The 18,853-nt window shown below is 42.3% G+C and overlaps 1 protein-coding gene across 1 annotated transcript; it reads left to right on the forward strand.

Moving 5' to 3' along the window:
- The first annotated feature begins 22 nt into the window (after positions 1–22).
- BIRC5 (baculoviral IAP repeat containing 5) lies at positions 23–9,618 on the forward strand. Its single transcript, XM_077166113.1, has 4 exons — positions 23–211; positions 396–505; positions 1,621–1,738; positions 8,066–9,618. The coding sequence occupies exons 1-4, from the start codon at positions 101–103 to the stop codon at positions 8,153–8,155; spliced, it is 429 nt and encodes a 142-aa protein (XP_077022228.1). The 5' UTR covers positions 23–100; the 3' UTR covers positions 8,156–9,618.
- Positions 9,619–18,853: the final 9,235 nt, after the last annotated feature.

Raw genomic sequence — 18,853 nt, forward strand, 5'->3', positions numbered from 1 at the left:
TTCGCATTCCCAGAAGCCCGCGGGCGGGACGTTCCCGACATGCCCCGCGGTGCACGGCTAACCGCCGGATTTGAATCGCAGGACGGGCGGTGGCGGTGGCATGGGCTCCCCGTCGTTGCCCCCCTCCTGGCAACTCTATCTCAAGGACTACCGTGTCTCCACCTTCAAGAACTGGCCCTTCTTGGAGGGCTGCGCCTGCACCCCGGAGCGGGTAAGACCGCCCTGACTCTCAGGCCTATCCGCGCATCCCACAGGCCCGCCCGGTTCCGAACGAGGCCTTCGCGCAACCTCCTTGTCTTCCGCGTCCCGGGCTCCTGGGAATCTGGGATACCCGTCCGCAGGGGTTCCCGACCTGGGCCTCCCTCTCCGCTTACGAACTGCGCTCTCTCTTGCAGATGGCCGAGGCCGGCTTCATCCACTGTCCCACTGAGAAGGAGCCCGACTTAGCCCAGTGTTTTTTTTGCTTCAAAGAGCTGGAAGGCTGGGAGCCCGAAGACGACCCCATGTTAGTCCCTCCTTTCATTTATTCCTTAGAATACAGGAGCAGGTCCTGTTGGTTGTGAACTTCTAGAAGTGTCCAAGTGCTTCTCACGTTTTGAATTTGCTGAGAAAAACAGCTTTATTGAGATATAATTCACATGCTGTAAAATTTGCTCTTTTAAAGTGTACAATTCAGTGTGGGTTGGGCTTTAAGGCATCCTTTTTTTTTTTTTTTTTAATGCTAAACTCCTTGTGTAAATTGCTGTCCTAATGTGATATAATGCATTAATGCATTGTTCTTTTCTCACCTTTTTTTTTTTTTTACCTGCCAGAATCGATTGCTTTCACTTGAGTTTGTTTCCCCTAGAGAATCAGCCTAGCTGCTTCTCTTCTTGGCTGGGACCCTGTTTTTGTTTTTTTTTTTTGTTTTTTTTCCTAATGTATTTGCTATTATGAACAAGTGTTGGGTGGGATTGCGGGGTTATACCCATGATCACTGGAAAAATATCAATTATATTATTCTTGGGATTGAATTTCTAAGTGTGATAATTTTCAGATAACAGTTGCTGTTGGCCATATTTTTAGATGTTGTGTGGCTATGTTTTCATTCTAAAACTTTTTGGTTAATGTGATGTCAGCTATTCAGAAATAATTCCCATTGCAAAGAAGAATGTTAAGATATAGAGGAGTTTGCTGGAAAAACCAAGCCAAGATGCTCTTATTCTGAACCAGTAGATTATGAAGCAATTCCACTGGGATGAAATTAAATAGTTCCTCGAAGAATTAGGAATTTGGACGTAAAGGAATGTGCTGTGTAATGCCTCTGGATTTATACCTCATAACACTTTTCTTTAGCAATCAGTAGGGAACGCAACACCTGATAATGTTAGCTACAAAGGTAAGAGGGGAGGAGGTCCACAGAGAGAAAGTGCCAGGATGAGCTGTGTGGGGATGTGGTTTGGAACATAATTCTGATTGCATCTACTTCAGGCTTCACATTTTACTCCTGATGCAGAATAAGTAGTGCCTGCATGAGACTAGGAGGTGGGTGAAGGGAAATGGGCTGTGAACAGTGACCTGTTGACTTTTCTCCTTTTACCTGACCTCTTTGTTGACATGTTCTTGTATTGGTTTTTCTAGAGAGGAACATAAAAAGCATTCATCTGGTTGTGCTTTCCTTTCTGTCAAGAAGCAATTTGAAGAATTAACACTCAGTGAATTTTTGAAACTGGACAAAGAAAGAGCCAAGAACAAAATTGTATGTATTACTGGGAATAAGAACCAGGAGCAAGCCCTGTTCCACGTCTTTAGTACTGAACTACTCCAGTCCCTCAAAACACCTGCTGGTGTCTGTGCTTACTTCAGTCAGCATTTGTTTAAGCTTCTACAATGCTTATGTGAGAACACAGGTGGACAGACAAGCATTTGTCCTGGAGTGTGGTCTTGGGGGTTGTACAGTCGGCACAAAGCACGTTCACTCAGGAAATGTGTTCAGTGTGAGTTGTGTGTCACGTTACGTTAGGTGGTGGTCACGTGGCGATAGTAACCAGTTGAGACAGAAAGTCATTTATACTGCGGTATGTCAGCATGTTTTTAGTGGTGTGAACAAAGAGATTTTGGACGCATAGTAGAGAGTGTCATAGGGGAAGAGGCAACGGTCACATTGGACCGTGAAGGGTTTTCTGCAGGTGAGGTGTGACTCCTGACTAGTCCTGCTGGATTACCGGAGGGGCAGAGAAGTGGTGCCATAGAGCCCAGAGAGAGGGCTACAAAGCAGCCCAAGCTGTAGAGAACTAGGGTTAACAGAGAAAACCAGCACTTCCAGTTAAATCTGAATATCAGATAAACAACAAATAATTTTTTTGTATAAGTATGTCCTAAGTTTTACGTATGTATTATACTGAAAAATTATTTGTTTATCTGAAATTCAAATTTAGCTGGGTATTCTGCTAAATCTGGCAGAATAAACACCAAGACATTTAATACCCTTGTAGCAAAAAAAAGCACTAGGCTGGAAGTCAGAAGATAAGTTCTAGTTTTTCTCTGCTATTAGCAGACTTTGTGGGTTTAAGCTAGTCTTGGTCTCACTTTCCTTCTACAAAATGGAAATTAGACCCCATAATTTCTGAGGTCTCTTTTTGGCTAGAAGATCCTGCTACCTTTTAGAGATCACTGTAAAGTAATTCTGTTTAATATAGTAGTTTTAAATGCTAAGGTTTGAAATTGTTTTTATCCAGGAGGGGGAAGAAATCAATAGTAAAGAGTATTGTAGAGGAGCTATTTATTTGATTCACATCTTGGAAACTGCAATGTTTGGATCGGAAAACAGGGCAGGGAGCACTACTAGGTTGGGTGAGCACCTCTCTGTATTCTAGCCTCTGTGGGCCACACATGGTCTCTGTTTTTTTTAATAACCATTTGAAAAGTATATACCATACCTAGCTCGCAAACTGTACAAAAAAAACAGGCCATGCTCTGTATTTGGCCTGTTGGCTGTCCTTTGCAGCCTGTTCTTGGTGTGCTTGAAGCAAAGGGGAGAATGATTAGCATGTGGCAGAATAAGGTGGAAGCCAGGTTATGGACACTGAGAAAGACAAAGGCACTAAGGTTGTTTCTATTGGCTCGTAAAGGAACATGCGGGCCTCATACATTCCAGAGTGCCAGGAATCAAGCTGAACTCTCAGGTCACAAAGGTGAAGACAGTGTGAAGGAGAGTAGCCTGATGGAAGAAGTGATTTAGGAAGACCAACTTCCTAAATTTAGGAAGACCAACCATCTAAAGGATGTGGGAGCTGAAGGGGGAAAAGTGGGAGCAGGAACCACCTTCTCCATCATCTGGGTGTCCAGCAGCGAGGGGCCGGAGCCAGACCCTAGTGAGGTATGAACACCGCTGTGAGAAAAGGAGGGCAATTGGAAGGAAATGCTTGGCTTTCGTTTTGCAACTGTTTTTTGTTCTTCTCAAATCATAATACAAAATACTTTAAAATCGCTTGTTTTTATGACTTTGTTTAATTACTAAGCAAATACATGTTTGGTATAAGAAATTCAAATAATACTAGTGTCTATAAAGAAAAAATCAAAAGCTCAACTTCTATCCCAATGCTAACCACTGTTAACAGTTTGGTGTATTTCCTTCCAGATTGTTTTTAAATTTATGTATTTTATATTATTTTAAATTTATATATTTTAAAGAAGAATAAAATGCTTAAGCTCATATTTTCCTTAATTGGTTTATGAAATTTGTACAACAGAAAGTCATTTTCCAGCCAGTGGCACTCAGCTGTATTGTTGTGATATTCTAGCTATGAGTGACTGTTTAAATTAAAATTCAGCAAAATTTAAAACTCAGTTCTTAAGTTGCACAAGCCACATCACAAGTGCTTGATAGCCACATGTGGCCAGCGGCTACCTTATCAGGCAGTACAGATTGTGGGACATTTTTGGCCTCATAGCAGAAAGCTCTGTTGGACAGGGCTGCTCTAGGGTATCATAAACAGTTGTGAGGTTTCTTGCAAATAATTTATAATGAATATAAAAACTCAATAATGAAATTTGCAAATGATTTGCTTTACAAGCTGAGCACTCCTCACACACCCAGGCTTTCCCAGGTGTAGGAATGGGAAAGGCTGGGGTCCCAGCCAGGATGCAGGGAATAGACATAACCAGAAGCCTGTGCACTTTCCACAAAGCATCTAGGGCGGGGACTCTCCAGGGCTATGCCACGCATGGTGGTGTGCTGGTATGTGAACTTCATCTCTGCCAAGGTAGATAAGGTACCTGCTTTGTACAGGTAAATAAGGTTAGGAGCTGTTGTTTTTTTAAGTTTTTTATTGTATAGTATAACATATATACAAAGCAAAGAAAGAGAAAAAGCAATAGTTTTCAAAGCACTCTTCTACACGTAGTTACAGGACAGATCCCAGAGTTTGTCATGGGCTATCATACAATCCTTTTAGATTTTTCCTTCTACCTGCTCCAGAATATAGGAGGCTAGAGGGCTTAAATATTTTTTTATCATCATAATCGAATTTTTTCCTTCTTTTTTTGTAAAAAATAACATATATACAAAACTATAAATTTCAAAGCACAGCACCACAATTAGTTATAGAACAGATTTCAGAGTTTGGCATGGGTTACAATTCCACGATTTTAGATTTTTACTTCTAGCTGCTCTAAGATACTGGGGACTAAAAGACATCAATTTAATGATTCAGGAATCATATTCATTTGTTGAATCCTGTCTTCTCTGTATAACTCCACCATTACCTTTGATCTTTCCATCCCTCTCTTTAGGGGTATTTGAGCTATGGACATTCCAGGTTTTTCATGTTGGAAGGGTCTGTCACTAATATGTGGTAGGGAGATGGAACTATCTGATGTTCTGGAGGGGCTGGGCCCTCTAGGTTTCAGGACTTATCTGGTCCAGGGGCCCATCTGGAGGTTTCTGGAAAGTTACTGTAGTGCATGGAACCCTTGTGGAATCTTATATATTGCCCTAGGTGTTCTTTAGGATTGGCTGGAATGGTCCTGGTTGGGGGTTGGCGGGTTATGATAGGTAGCAATGTCTAACTGAAGCTTGCATAAGAGTAACTCTGGTTGAACTCTCTCTGCCACTGATACTTTATTAGTTACACTTCCTTTCCCCATTTTGGTCAGGGTGGAATTGTTGATCCCGCAGTGCCAGAGTCCGAGTCGTCTTCCATGTCGCCAGGGAGACTTTTTCACCCTTGGATGTCATTTCCCACGTAGAGGGGAGGACAGTGATTTCACTTGCAGAGTTGGGCTTAGAGAAAGTGAGCCCACATCTGAGCAACAAAAGAGGTCCTTCTAGAAGTAACTCTTAGGCATACCTATAGGTAGGGTAAGCTTCTCTGCTATCTGTATAAGCTCCACAGGAGTAAGCCTCAAGATCAAGGGTATGGCTTGTTGATTGGGAGCTGTATTTTAAACTATTGTGTCCCTTAAGTGATTTCAGTACATAGTTAAAAACAACAATTTATTAGGCATTCTCAAGAACCAGATAAAGTAGGTGTTAAGATATGCAGATACTGAAGATGAAGAAAAAAGGTTTGTTCTGAGGCTGCTAACTCCTGCGATCCCAGATTCAAACGTGAAATGCTGCTGCTAGTTTGCATGACGGGTCGCTGACCATGCAGCCCTGTGGGTCTTGGAGCTGGGAAGGTGGCCACAGGGGCAGGAGCCAGATGTCAGCTGTACTGCCTGCGAAGTCCGTACACTGTGCAGAGTGGGACTCTTCTTGGCTGGCTGCCAATGCCTGAAAATAAGTCAGTTCAGGTGATAAACTTAATGTGGGGAAAAAAAACAAGAGAAACTCAACTTCTGCATAAGAAGTAAACACACGTGTAAGACAGAAACACATTTGTAAACGTCTGTGGTACAGAAAAATGAAGTACTAGAAGAAGCAGAGCTGAACAAGAAGCTCGGTGGCAAAAGTTTTGCTCAGGGATTTCAGATTTGTTTTTCAACAGTAAGTGTTTTGGTTTTGCTTTATCCTTCCTTTTATCAGTAGATGTATAAAATGAACACAGCTTCTGTATTGTACTGGATAAGTAACAGCATGTGTGTAAAGGGGCACTTATTCTGTACTGTTTTGAAAAAGAAGAAAAATATAAAAAACAGTTTTCAGAAAGGGCCATGCTGGCCATTCTACATGGATGAAGCCAAGGCCCAGGGGGCTGCAGAGCAGCCTGTCATAAGGCGACCTGTTACCAATCGGGTGCCCTCTTTTTTCTTGACCATTCATTATTTTTATTGATATATATTCACCTACCATGTAATCAAAGTGTACAGTCAGTGGTTCACAATGTCATATAGCTATGCATTTATCATCACAATCGACTTGTTTTTTTCTTTCTTTGTGTGAAAATACAAAACAATAAATTTCAAAGCACATCGTGACAATTAGAACAGATTTCAGACTTTGGTATGGGTTACAGTTCCACAATTTTAGGTTTTTACTTCTAGCTGCTCTAAGATAATGGAGACTAAAAGAAATATCAGTATAATGATTCAGCAATGATGCACATTTGTTAAACCCGACCTTCTCTGTATACCTCTACCATCACCTTTGATCTTTCTCCCATACTTTAGGGATATTTGAACTATGCCCATTCTAACTTTTTCATGTTGGAAGGGGCTATTGATAATGTGGGATGGGGGATGAAACTGGTTGAAGTTCTGGAGAGTCTGGTCCCTCTGCATTTCAGGACTTATCTGGTCCAGGGACCCATCTGGAGGTTGTAGGTTTCTGGAAAGTTACCCTAGAGCATGGTACTTTTGTAGAATCTTGTGTGATGCCCTAGGTGTTCTTTAGGATTGGCAGGAATGGTTTTGGTTGAGGTTTGGCAAGCTATAATAGGTAGCAGTATCTAACTGAAGCTTGTGTAAGAGTGACCTCCAGAGTAGCCTCTTGAGCCGTTTATTATTTTTTGTATTAAACTTTCTTTTAATTAATAATTTTAAAGAAAGTGAGTCTTATACATGGCAAAATTTAAGTTGCCCAAAAAGAGTACTATACATTGAAAATTAATTTTTTTAAAGTTAGCATCTATTGCTTTTCTTACTGGAAAACAAATTAAACTAATGAAGTTCTTTTGATGTTTTGTGTTTTTTTTAATTTTTATTAATAAAACCAAACAACATACAACATGAACATTCTTTACATAATGAACATTCCATACTTGGTGTGCAGTCAGTGGCTCACAATATCATCACATAGTTGTATATTCATCACCATGATCATTTCTCAGAACATTTACATCACTCCAGAAAAAGAAATAAGAAAAAACTCATACATACCATACCCCTTACCCCTCCCTCTCATTGACCACTAGTATTTCCCTCTACTCAATTTATTTTAATGTTTGTTCCCCCTATTATTTATTTATTTTTAATCCATATTCTTTACTCACTTTAGTTGGTTTTGTAATGTGGCAGCAAGGCAAAGAGTGTAAAAATTAGGATAGGGAAGGAGTTGCCTGGATTTGCCAACTTTTAACAGAATGAGAATGTTGGGAGCCAGAGTCAGGGAGGGGTTGGAGTTGAAAAGAATTTTCCTGTTTTAGGAAAAAGCTGTTGCTTGCCAGTGTGTCTTGAACTGGACAAGTATCATGGAGCTCTGGACTTGTCCTGTGGGAGGTTCAGAGGCGATGCTGGCTGGTGTTTCTGGGCAGGGCTGCACCAGCAGCAGCTGGGTGATCTTGAGCTGGTTACACTTGGGCACAGTGGGAGCGGCGGTGGCACCACCTGGTGGAAGGTATGTGGGCAGGAACACAGTGACATACTTGAGCCATGTTGGGTGGCTCTTGGCTATTGTCACAATCGATGTCAGGAGGCAGCTTGGAGGAGAAGCAGTTGGGTGGAACCAGGATGTTTACACCTATGGGGCCAGGAGCCCGCTGCCTCACACTGCTCCCCAGAGGCCTGCCTAGCAGAGTGTCTGCTCAAGTGTTCCTTCCTCTTCTTTTTTTTTTTGTTTTTTTTTGTTTTTCTCTTGGTCTTATCTACAGGGTGTGATGTGGACACTTTTGTTTTCAGTTTCACTTATCTATTCTTTTATTTCCAGGCAAAGGAAACCAACAACAAGCAGAAAGAATTTGAAGAAACTGCGAAGAAAGTGCGCTATGCCATTGAGCAGCTGGCTGCCCAGGAATGACGCCTCCTGCCTTACCCAGCTGGTCCCAGAGCCAGACCCATGGTTCCTGAGGCGTTTTCCTCGGTAGTACCAGCCTTTCTGCGGGACTCCTTAATGCCTTAGGAAAGGAGGACTTGAAAAACAAAATTAGAACATTGAAACTATATTTTTGTTTTTTCTGGAAGGTGGTGCCAAAGTCTGCTTGTTTGTGCAGCTGGTGCTGCTGATTATAGTGACTGATTCTCTCTTGTTTTAGTACTTTTTGCTTTATTGATTCCTGGAGTTAATAGGGTGAGGAAGATGGCAGAGTGTGCATTCCTCTAGAACTGACAGCTTTGTTGTGTTGCTGCCACCCATAGGTTGTGACCTGGGATCGCTCTCCATCCTGAGATGTCCGTGAGGTCACAGTTCTAGTGTGACCCATTGGAGAATGAAGGATGCGATTTTTAAGTTCAATTGCATAACAGTTTAAATTTGTAGCATGCATTTCTCACCTTGACTTCACCTACTTTGTGCCCTGTCTCATCTTTGGCGAGCACGGGGCCGTGCTTCCTCTTACCTTGTGAGATCTGTGGTATCACAGCAGCCTCCCTCTGCCCAAAGTGGTCTAGAAAGTCACCTCCCTTCCTGAACCTCTGAGTGTGCCACCTGTGGAGGGGACTCCCTGCCTCTGTCTGTCAGTGTCTGCCTTTTTCATCATTTAGGAGTGCATGTATTTTACAACTTAATGGTTCCACAGGTGGAGGTTCTCCTCAGGAGTTGATGTAATTAGAGGCCCTTTCAAAGGACTAAAGCATGAAACAATGGGGGTGGGGTGGGGGAGAGATGGAGAAGGACTGATGGCTCGAGACCAGTTGAGCCAGTCTCTTGCTTTGAGGCCACTTGAACATAATTATTTTAGTATAATTTACCTCCAATGGACATGATAAAGGCTGCAGTATTTCCCTAAACCAGATGAGGGACCTCTCCTGTGTGCAAGCTAAGGCGTTTTCCAGCAGCCCGACTTGCCCACTACCTCATCCTCGGCCACTTCAAAGATGCAAGTCCCAGCACCCCACAGTCCCGAGGTGCAGCAGCCCTCCTTGGAGCTGGGTTCTGGGCAAAGCTGTTATTCCTCCATGGCAGGGGAGGCGGGTCACATGAAATACCCGTATGAGGATTTCCCAGTCTTAATATTTCCAACACTCTACAAGTAGATGTTAACCATTGATGTGGATTAGAAAGCTGATAACTCACTTGCCTTTCTACACGTGACTCTTCCTAAAGGAAGGCAATGGAATAAATTTATTAAAAAGTGGACAGGAAAGCTTTTCTCTTTTTGGACAACTGATTTTTTAATTATAGGTATCTTGTTTATGTTGTTTTTCCAGTCTTACAGAAATTGAGCGGTATTTGCATTTCAACCTACGCTGGACTAATCCCGCAGTCTGGGCCTGCCAGGGCAGGGCTAGCCTGCGTGCAATAAACCCTGCACTGCTGCCTCAGCGGGTGTTTTGTTTTCTTTTTTAATAAATAACTGAATTATAGACGTGGCTTTTGTGCAATGAGGAGGGGCATTGAGACAGAGCCCCCAGCTCCTCCTCAGGTTTGCAATCTGGATTTTTCATTTGAATTATTGCTTCAGAGAACAGCAATTACAATTAAAGTAAGTACAAAGCCATTCAAATTGGAGAAACCAGTGGGTGCTTCTCTAGATGGGTGTGGAGACAAAGCAAGGTAGCAGGAACTAACATGTAGCAGAAATTACCATCTCTCCATACAGGAGCTATGGGATTACTGGCCATGGGAGCTGCAGGGGCACATTGCACAGCTTGTCCCCTTCCCAAAATGCAATAGCCCAAGTCCTCTCTGTATCCCTCAGCTTAGTGCCCGAGGTACTTGCCAGCTGGTCTGTCGGCTGGTCTTGTCAGGCCATCTCCATTTGCTGCTCTACCTTCCCCACATCTGTGTCAGTGGAGTCCATGGAGCAGACAGGAAGTTCGGCCATGCCGCCCCAGCTCTTCAGGAAGGCAGCAATGGCATTACCAGCTCACACAGGCTGAAGCTGATGTTGAGGTGATAGCTTTGATTGCACCTTTCATGAAGTTTAAGTTGCACGGTAGATTGTCGCAGTCCTGTTGGAAACCTCTGAAGGTCATCTTGGTCATTTTTGAGAAATGAGATAATATTTCATTTTGAGCATTGCTGCAGACCCTCCTGGTTTTAAAAATACTGTTTTTGTGGTGGTCCCTTCTTGATCTGTCAACTGATCTTTCTCACCTCTATAAGGCTAAAGAAGGGTAGAGAAACAAAAGTGGCTTTGAACTTCTCTGCAAAAACTACTTGAGCCCGGACCATTTTGTTTGTGTCATCTGGACTTGTCCCACATACTAAACTAGTGATGAAGGATGTACCTCAGACTTTTTTTTCGCCTGCTACATCCCATCCAGAGAGCAAGATGTATTTTTTCCTCTAAACCTGTGGGTTTTGTTAGTAAAGAACGGAAACGCTCCAACCTCCATACCCTGAGTTGTTTATTTTTTATGTTTGTGCCAGTCCATAAATGGATACTTCACTTTAATGACTGGTTGTTATAAATTGACTTTACAGAAAATATAAGAAAACACGTGTTCTTGGCCTCAGTTCTTCTGCACAGCGGGCCATAAGGATTCAGTTCTCAGCTTTTGTGGGTGCCGTGGTGAAGACTGAAAGCTTTAACATCTATCCATAAAGCTAGTCCTTTGGTGTGAGTTGGGGGGAAGTGTGCCCACTTCTCAGAGGTTGTTGGAATCTGGAAAGGGTTTTACCTGGATGGTTATGGGCTGTTAGTTGGATAAGGTGGATCCCAGGCTGACTGGTTAGGTTTGAGTCAACAGGTAAAGCCCTGTGAGCCAGACCCTCCTTCTGACTCCTGAGGGTAGAGAGAGCAGGATGTGAAATACGGAGCACCACCCCAACTGAAGGCAAGGTGCCAATGGAGCCACCCAGTAGTCATTGACTTGCAAGTTGGCTCCCCCTTAGGGTGCTGGCCATCTTTGCAAGTTGTTCTCTTAAAAAATAACTCACAATTGTAATAAAGCCTAACGTGTTATTTGCATTTCAATGCAGAAATGAGACTTAAAGAAGCAAAACAATTCCCAAGATTATACAACTGGTAGATATTAGCGCTGGGATTTGAGTCCAGGCAGTCTGGTTCCAGAAGCAGTGCTCATGGCTTGGTAGTACTACCCAGCCCAGGTAGAAAGTGCTACCTTTAAAGCAGTCCCATTCCATTTGCCGAACAGCTTTAATTGTGACCTTCATTATATACAGCTGAATGCTACCTCCCCAATGCCTTCCACTGATCTTCACAATACAATAGTTTTCTTTTAATAGCAAAGTTGTAGCTTTATGGGAAAAAAAAACATGCACAAAACACAGTATTCCCATATACCACCTGTCATGGTTAGGGACAGGTGTCAACTTGGTCAAGTTGTGGTACCTGTTTATCTGATTGGGCAAGCGCTGGCCTGTCTGTTGCAATGAGGACATTTCATAGGATTAGGTCATGATCACGTCAGCTGCATCCACAGCTGATTCCATTTGTAATCAGCCAAAGGGGAGTGTCTTCTACAATGAGTGATGTTTAATCAAGTCACTGGAAGCCTTTTAAGGAAGACTCAGAGGAGACAGGTCCCATTCCTGCTTTGGCTGATGAGCCTCTCCTGTGGAGTTCATCCAGGCCATCCATCGGAGTCATCAGCTTCGCAGCCTGCCCTGTGGATTTTGGACTCTGCGTTCCTACGGTCACGTGAGACACTTTTATAAATTTTATATTTGCAAGTGTTCCCTGTTGATTCTGTTTCTCTAGAGAACCCTAACTAATACATCTTGGTCCCAGGAGTAGTTCTTAAGAAACAGAATCTTAAAAATGGGTTTTTATGAATGGTTTTCTACACTGACTGGACTCAGAGACACTAAGGACTCTGATTCCCGTAATCAGAATGACACTCCCAATCCATGGAGTGAGTCGGCAAAGGAGATAGTCAAAATATCATCATTCGATTCTCCTAATGCTTCGCTTGTACGAAGCCAGACTCTGGGGGATAATGTTTTTGACACCTTTACAGAGTTGGTTTTTTTTTTATTATTATTAATTAACGGAAAAAAAGAAATTAACCCAACATTTAGAAATCATACCATTCTACATATGTAATCAGTAATTCTTAACATCATCACATAGATGCATGATCATCATTTCTTAGTACATTTGCATCAGTTTAGAAGAACTAGCAACACAACAGAAAAAGATATAGAATGTTAATATAGAGAAAAGAAATAAAAGTAATAATAGTAAAAAAAAAAAACCTATAGCTCAGATGCAGCTTCATTCAGTGTTTTAACATGATTACTTTACAATTAGTTATTATTGTGCTGTCCATTTTTGAGTTTTTGTATCTAGTCCTGTGGCACAGTCTGTATCCCTTCAGCTCCAGTTACCCATTATCTTACCCTGTTTCTAACTCCTGCTGGACTCTGTTACCAATGACATATTCCAAGTTTATTCTCGAATGTCCGTTCACATCAGTGGGACCATACAGTATTTGTCCTTTAGTTTTTGGCTAGACTCACTCAGCATAATGTTCTCTAGGTCCATCCATGTTATTACATGCTTCATAAGTTTATCCTGTCTTAAAGCTGCATAATATTCCATCGTATGTATATACCACAGTTTGTTTAGCCACTTTTCTGTTGATGGACATTTTGGCTGTTTCCATCTCGTTGCAATTGTAAATAAAGCTGCTATAAACATTGGTGTGCAAATGTCCGTTTGTGTCTTTGCCCTTAAGTCCTTTGAGTAGATACCCAGCAATGGTATTGCTGGGTCGTATGGCAATTCTATATTCAGCTTTTTGAGGAACCGCCAAACTGCCTCCCACAGTGGTTGCACCATTTGACATTCCCACCAACAGTGGATAAGTGTGCCTCTTTCTCTGCATCCTCTCCAGCACTTGTCATTTTCTGTTTTGTTGATAATGGCCATTCTGGTGGGTGTGAGATGATATCTCATTGTGGTTTTGATTTGCATTTCTCTAATGGCCACGGACATTGAGCATCTCTTCATGTGCCTTTTGGCCATTTGTATTTCCTCTTCTGGTAGGTGTCTGTTCAAGTCTTTTTCCCATTTTGTAATTGGGTTGGCTGTCTTTCTGTTGTTGAGTTGGACAATCTCTTTATAAATTCTGGATACTAGACCTTTATCTGATATGTCATTTCCAAATATTGTCTCCCATTATGTAGGCTGTCTTTCTACTTTCTTGATGAAGTTCTTTGATGCACAAAAGTGTTTAATTTTGAGGAGCTCCCATTTATTTATTTCCTTCTTCAGTGCTCTTGCTTTAGGTTTAAGCAAGAGCTTCCAGTTGTAAGTTGGAAAGCATAAAACTGCCTCCAATTGTAAGTTTCATAAGATATCTCCCTACATTTTCCCCTAACTGTTTTATGGTCTTAGACCTAATGTTTAGATCTTTGATCCATTTTGAGTTAACTTTTGTATAGGGTGTGAGATATGGGTCTTCTTTCATTCTTTTGCGTATGGATATCCAGTTCTCTAGGTACCATTTATTGAAGAGACTGTTCTGTCCCAGGTGAGTTGGCTTGACTGCCTTATCAAAGATCAAATGTCCATAGATGAGAGGGTCTATATCTGAGCACTCTATTCGATTCCATTGGTCGATATATCTATCTTTATGCCAATACCATGCTGTTTTGACCACTGTGGCTTCATAATATGCCTTAAAGTCAGGCAGCGCAAGACCTCCAGCTTCATTTTTTTTCCTCAAGATGTTTTTAGCAATTCGGGGCACCCTGCCCTTCCAGATAAATTTGCTTATTGGTTTTTCTTTTCTGAAAAATAAGTTGTTGGGATTTTGATTGGTATTGCATTGAATCTGTAAATCAATTTAGGTAGGATTGACATCTTAACTATATTTAGTCTTCCAATCCATGAACACGGTATGCCCTTCCATCTATTTAGGTCTTCTGTGATTTCTTTTAGCAGTTTTTTGTAGTTTTCTTTATATAGGTTTTTTGTCTCTTTAGTTAAATTTATTCCTAGGTATTTTATTCTTTTAGTTGCAATTGTAAATGGGATTCGTTTCTTGATTTCCCCCTCCGCTTGTTCATTGCTAGTGTATAGAAACACTACAGATTTTTGAATGTTGATCTTGTAACCTGCTACTTTGCTGTACTCATTTATTAGCTCTAGTAGTTTTTCCAGGTTTTCAACGTATAGTATCATATTATCTGCAAACAGTGATAGTTTTACCTCTTCCTTTCCAATTTTGATGCCTTGTATTTCTTTTTCTTGTCTAATTGCTCTGGCTAGAACCTCCAACGCAATGTTGAATAATAGTGGTGATAGTGGACATCCTTGTCTTGTTCCTGATCTTAGGGGGAAGGTTTTCAATTTTTCCCCATTGAGGATGATATTAGCTGTGGGTTTTTCATATATTCCCTCTATCATTTTAAGGAAGTTCCCTTGTATTCCTATCTTTTGAAGTGTTTTCAACAGGAAAGGATGTTGAATCTTGTCAAATGCCTTCTCTGCATCAATTGAGATGATCATGTGATTTTTCTGCTTTGATTTGTTGATATGGTGTATTACATTAATTGATTTTCTTATGTTGAACCATCCTTGCATACCTGGGATGAATCCTACTTGGTCATGATGTATAATTCTTTTAATGTGTTGTTGGATATGATTTGCTAGAATTTTATTGAGGATTTTTGCATCTATATTCATTAGAGAGATTGGTCTGTAGTTTTCTTTTTTTGTAATATCTTTGCCTGGTTTTGGTTTGAGGGTGATGTTGGCTTCATAGAATGAATTAGGTAGTTTTCCCTCCACTTCGATTTTTTTGAAGAGTTTGAGGAGAGTTGGTACTAATTCTTTCTGGAATGTTTGATAGAATTCACATGTGAAGCCGTCTCGTCCTGGACTTTTCTTTTTAGGAAGCTTTTGAATGACTGATTCAATTTCTTTACTTGTGATTGGTTTGTTGAGGTCATCTATTTCTTCTTGAGTCAAAGTTGGTTGTTCATGTCTTTCCAGGAACCCGTCCATTTCATCTAAATTGTTGTATTTATTAGCGTAAAGTTGTTCATAGTATCCTGTTATTACCTCCTTTATTTCTGTGAGGTCAGTAGTTATGTCTCCTCTTCCATTTCTGATCTTATTTATTTGCATCCTCTCTCTTCTCTTTTTGTCAATCTTGCTAAGGGCCCATCAATCTTATTGATTTTCTCATAGAACCAACTTCTGGTCTTATTGATTTTCTCTATTGTGCTCATGTTTTCAATTTCATTTATTTCTGCTCTAATCTTTGTTATTTCTTTCCTTTTGCTTGCTTTGGGATTAGTTTGCTGTTCTTTCTCCAGTTCTTCCAAGTGGACAGTTAATTCCTGCATTTTTGCCTTTTCTTCTTTTCTGATATAGGCATTTAGGGCAATAAATTTCCCTCTTAGCACTGCCTTTGCTGCATCCCATAAGTTCTGATATGTTGTGTTTTCATTTTCATTCACCTCGAGGTATTTACTAATTTCTCTTGCAATTTCTTCTTTGACCCACTCGTTGTTTAAGAGTGTGTTGTTGAGCCTCCACGTATTTGTGAATTTTCTGGCACTCCGCCTATTATTGATTTCCAACTTCATTCCTTTATGATCCGAGAAAGTGTTGTGTATGATTTCAATCTTTTTAAATTTGTTAAGACTTGCTTTGTGACCCAGCATATGGTCTATCTTTGAGAATGATCCATGAGCACTTGAGAAAAAGGTGTATCCTGCTGTTGTGGGATGTAATGTCCTATAAATGTCTGTTAAGTCTAGCTCATTTATAGTAATATTCAGATTCTCTATTTCTTTATTGATCCTCTGTCTAGATATTCTGTCCATTGATGAGAGTGGTGAATTGAAGTCTCCAACTATTATGGTATATGTGTCTATTTCCCATTTTAGTGTTTGCAGTGTATTCCTCACGTATTTTGGGGCATTCTGGTTCGGTGTGTAAATATTTATGATTGTTATGTGTTCTTGTTTAATTGTTCCTTTTATTAGTATATAGTGTCCTTCTTTGTCTCTTTTAACTGTTTTACATTTGAAGTCTAATTTGTTGGATATTAGTATAGCCACTCCTGCTCTTTTCTGGTTGTTATTTGCATGAAATATCTTTTCCCAACCTTTCACTTTCAACCTATGTTTATCTTTGGGTCTAAGATGTGTTTCCTATAGACAGCATATAGAAGGATCCTGTTTTTTAATTCATTCTGCCAGTCTATGTCTTTTGATTGGGGAATTCAGTCCATTAACATTTAATGTTATTACTGTTTGGATAATATTTTCCTCTACCATTTTGCCTTTTGTATTATATATATCATATCTGACTTTCCTTCTTTCTACACTCTTCTCCATACCTCTCTCTTCTGTCTTTTCGTATCTGACTCTAGTGCTCCCTTTAGTATTTCTTGCAGAGCTGGTCTCCTGGTCACAAATTCTCTCAGCGACTTTTTGTCTGAGAATGTTTTAATTTCTCCCTCATTTTTGAAGGACAATTTTGCTGGATATAGGAGTCTTGGTTGGCAGTTTTTCTCTTTTAGTAATTTAAATATATCATCCCACTGTCTTCTAGCTTCCATGGTTTCTGCTGAGAAATCTACACATAGTCTTATTGGGTTTCCCTTGTATGTGATGGATTGTTTTTCTCTTGCTGCTTTCAAGATCCTCTCTTTCTCTCTGTCCTCTGACATTCTAACTAGTAAGTGTCTTGGAGAACGCCTATTTGGGTCTAATCTCTTTGGGGTGCGCTGCATTTCTTGGATCTGTAATTTTAGGTCTTTCATAAGAGTTGGGAAATTTTCAGTGATAATTTCTTCAGACCCCATGCTCTGTCTCCCTGGGGTTCAGGGTCCAGCACCAGCGACCACTGCTTCTCCCTTTGCCCCTCCCAGAAGGAGAAGAGAACGGAAAAGGAGGAGAAAAGCTAATGGCGGAACCGCCAGCCCAGGCTTCCCCAAGGGGGTCTGCCGATCGCTAACGTGGACCCTAAGATACCCGGCTCTCCAGGGGCCGCCACTTTGGGGAATAACGTGCCCACTCTTACCCCGCTAGCGGTGCTGCCTCTTGCTGGAACCAATCTGGATGCGGTGGAAAGGGGGACCGGGTGCTGGGTCGGGGGCGGGACCGGGGAGCCCTGGGAAGCGTGAGAGCACCGGTGGGGGCGTAGGGGGGGCCGGGGAAGTTGTGGGGCGCGGGTAGGGGCCGACACTCCGGAGAGGGGACAGGCAGGCAGGCAGGGCGCCGGAAGCTCCTCTGCGCGCTAGCGCCGCCCTTTCTGCCCGGCGGGGCTGATGTCGCGGAGCCCGCACAGGTTCGCGGAGAGCTCGTCTCACTTCCGTGCGGGACCGGAGCGCCTCCCCGGGGGCAGAAGGAGAAACTCTCCCGGAGCAGGCGAAGCGCCACACGCACTCGCCCCGCCGATTCCCCAGATCCCCCGCCGATTCCCCAGATCCCGGCCGCTCGACCGCTCCACTCCGGCGCCCCCAGCTCCCAACACCTCTGCTTTCCCAATTCTCAGATCCCGCGTCTCCCTAGCTCGCTCCATTCCCGGGTTCTCCCTACCCCCCACTTTCCCGTCCCGCCCTCTCCCGGATCCTACTCTCCACTCCGCTCTTCTCCCGCTTTATCACCTCCCGGCTCCTCTTGGTCCCCCATCCCCACCGCGCTCCCTGAGGACTCTGCTCCCTCCACTCCCCGCCTCCCCAGGGCTCCCGCCGCCCCCCTTGTCCTCCCGACTCCCTAGACCGCCCCATTCACTGCTTCCAGGTTCCTTCCGTTCCTCTCACTCCTCTACTCCTTCGCTTCCCCGCCTGAGGCTCCCCCACTGCTTCCTCCTCTGTTCCCCTACTCTGCTACAGCTGTGACTGCTGGTCAGCTATTAAAGAAAATTAGCCCCCCAGGTTTAAACTTAACCAGAACTTCCTGGAGAAACTAGGAATTTCTGAGAAAGCCCTTTTTAAAAAAAAGTCCGCTGGGTCCTCAAAGGACTGCTTTTGCTGGAATAACCACAAGAGATTAAGTAAACCTAAAGCTAACCTGTAAATCAAAACCCACCAGCTTGACAACCCACCTGGCATACAGCCCCTCTTTTGGGGCTGGCCTTTTGCTGATTAACTGATCACTAGGATAGGTTTGGGGAATCCCCTAAGTGAACTGGGTGTGTAAACTAGAAATCTAATTCCAGGAGCTCATCTCTTTGGAGAGGAGACTGTTGCTTCTCAGTAAACTTCGTTTGCCGACAATGAATTTGATTGAAATTTCTTTTCTACAGTTTTCCGGGGTCCAAAGCGAATTTGGACCCTTCCCATTTCATGTCTTATTGAAGTGAGGTACCATAGGGACCCTTTTTCTGGTTGGGAAGCTCTGTCTGGGTTTATTGATTAACTTTAGTTTTGGCATTGAACTTGACTTGTGTTTGATTTTGAGATTACGATCCTGGCCATTTCCGGTAGGTCACCCTTCGTTTTTTTCTGAGCCCCAGTGTAACCTATGAGGCCCAATTCCAGATTCAGTTTAACTTGAAATGGACTCTTCTTGCTCTAAACTTCCTTACCACCCAGCAAAAACTCTTGCTAAGCTTCTGTGTTTTCTCACTGTCAATCTACCTGTGACTTTCTGCATAAATGGAACGGACTTACTAAGGGCAAT

The sequence above is a fragment of the Tamandua tetradactyla genome, chromosome 6 (genome assembly GCF_023851605.1).
Source record: "Tamandua tetradactyla isolate mTamTet1 chromosome 6, mTamTet1.pri, whole genome shotgun sequence".
In the NCBI taxonomy this organism is placed as follows: Eukaryota; Metazoa; Chordata; class Mammalia; order Pilosa; family Myrmecophagidae; genus Tamandua; species Tamandua tetradactyla.

What these genes read in the sequence shown, in the direction of transcription:
- BIRC5 (XM_077166113.1), top strand. Translation starts at nt 101, where the DNA reads ATGGGCTCCCCGTCGTTGCCCCCCTCCTGGCAACTCTATCTCAAGGAC. An exon ending in GCGCCTGCACCCCGGAGCGG is followed by an intron (nt 212 to 395) that starts GTAAGACCGCCC and finishes TCTCTCTTGCAG; the next exon opens with ATGGCCGAGGCCGGCTTCAT. An exon ending in AAAGAGCCAAGAACAAAATT is followed by an intron (nt 1,739 to 8,065) that starts GTATGTATTACT and finishes TTTTATTTCCAG; the next exon opens with GCAAAGGAAACCAACAACAA.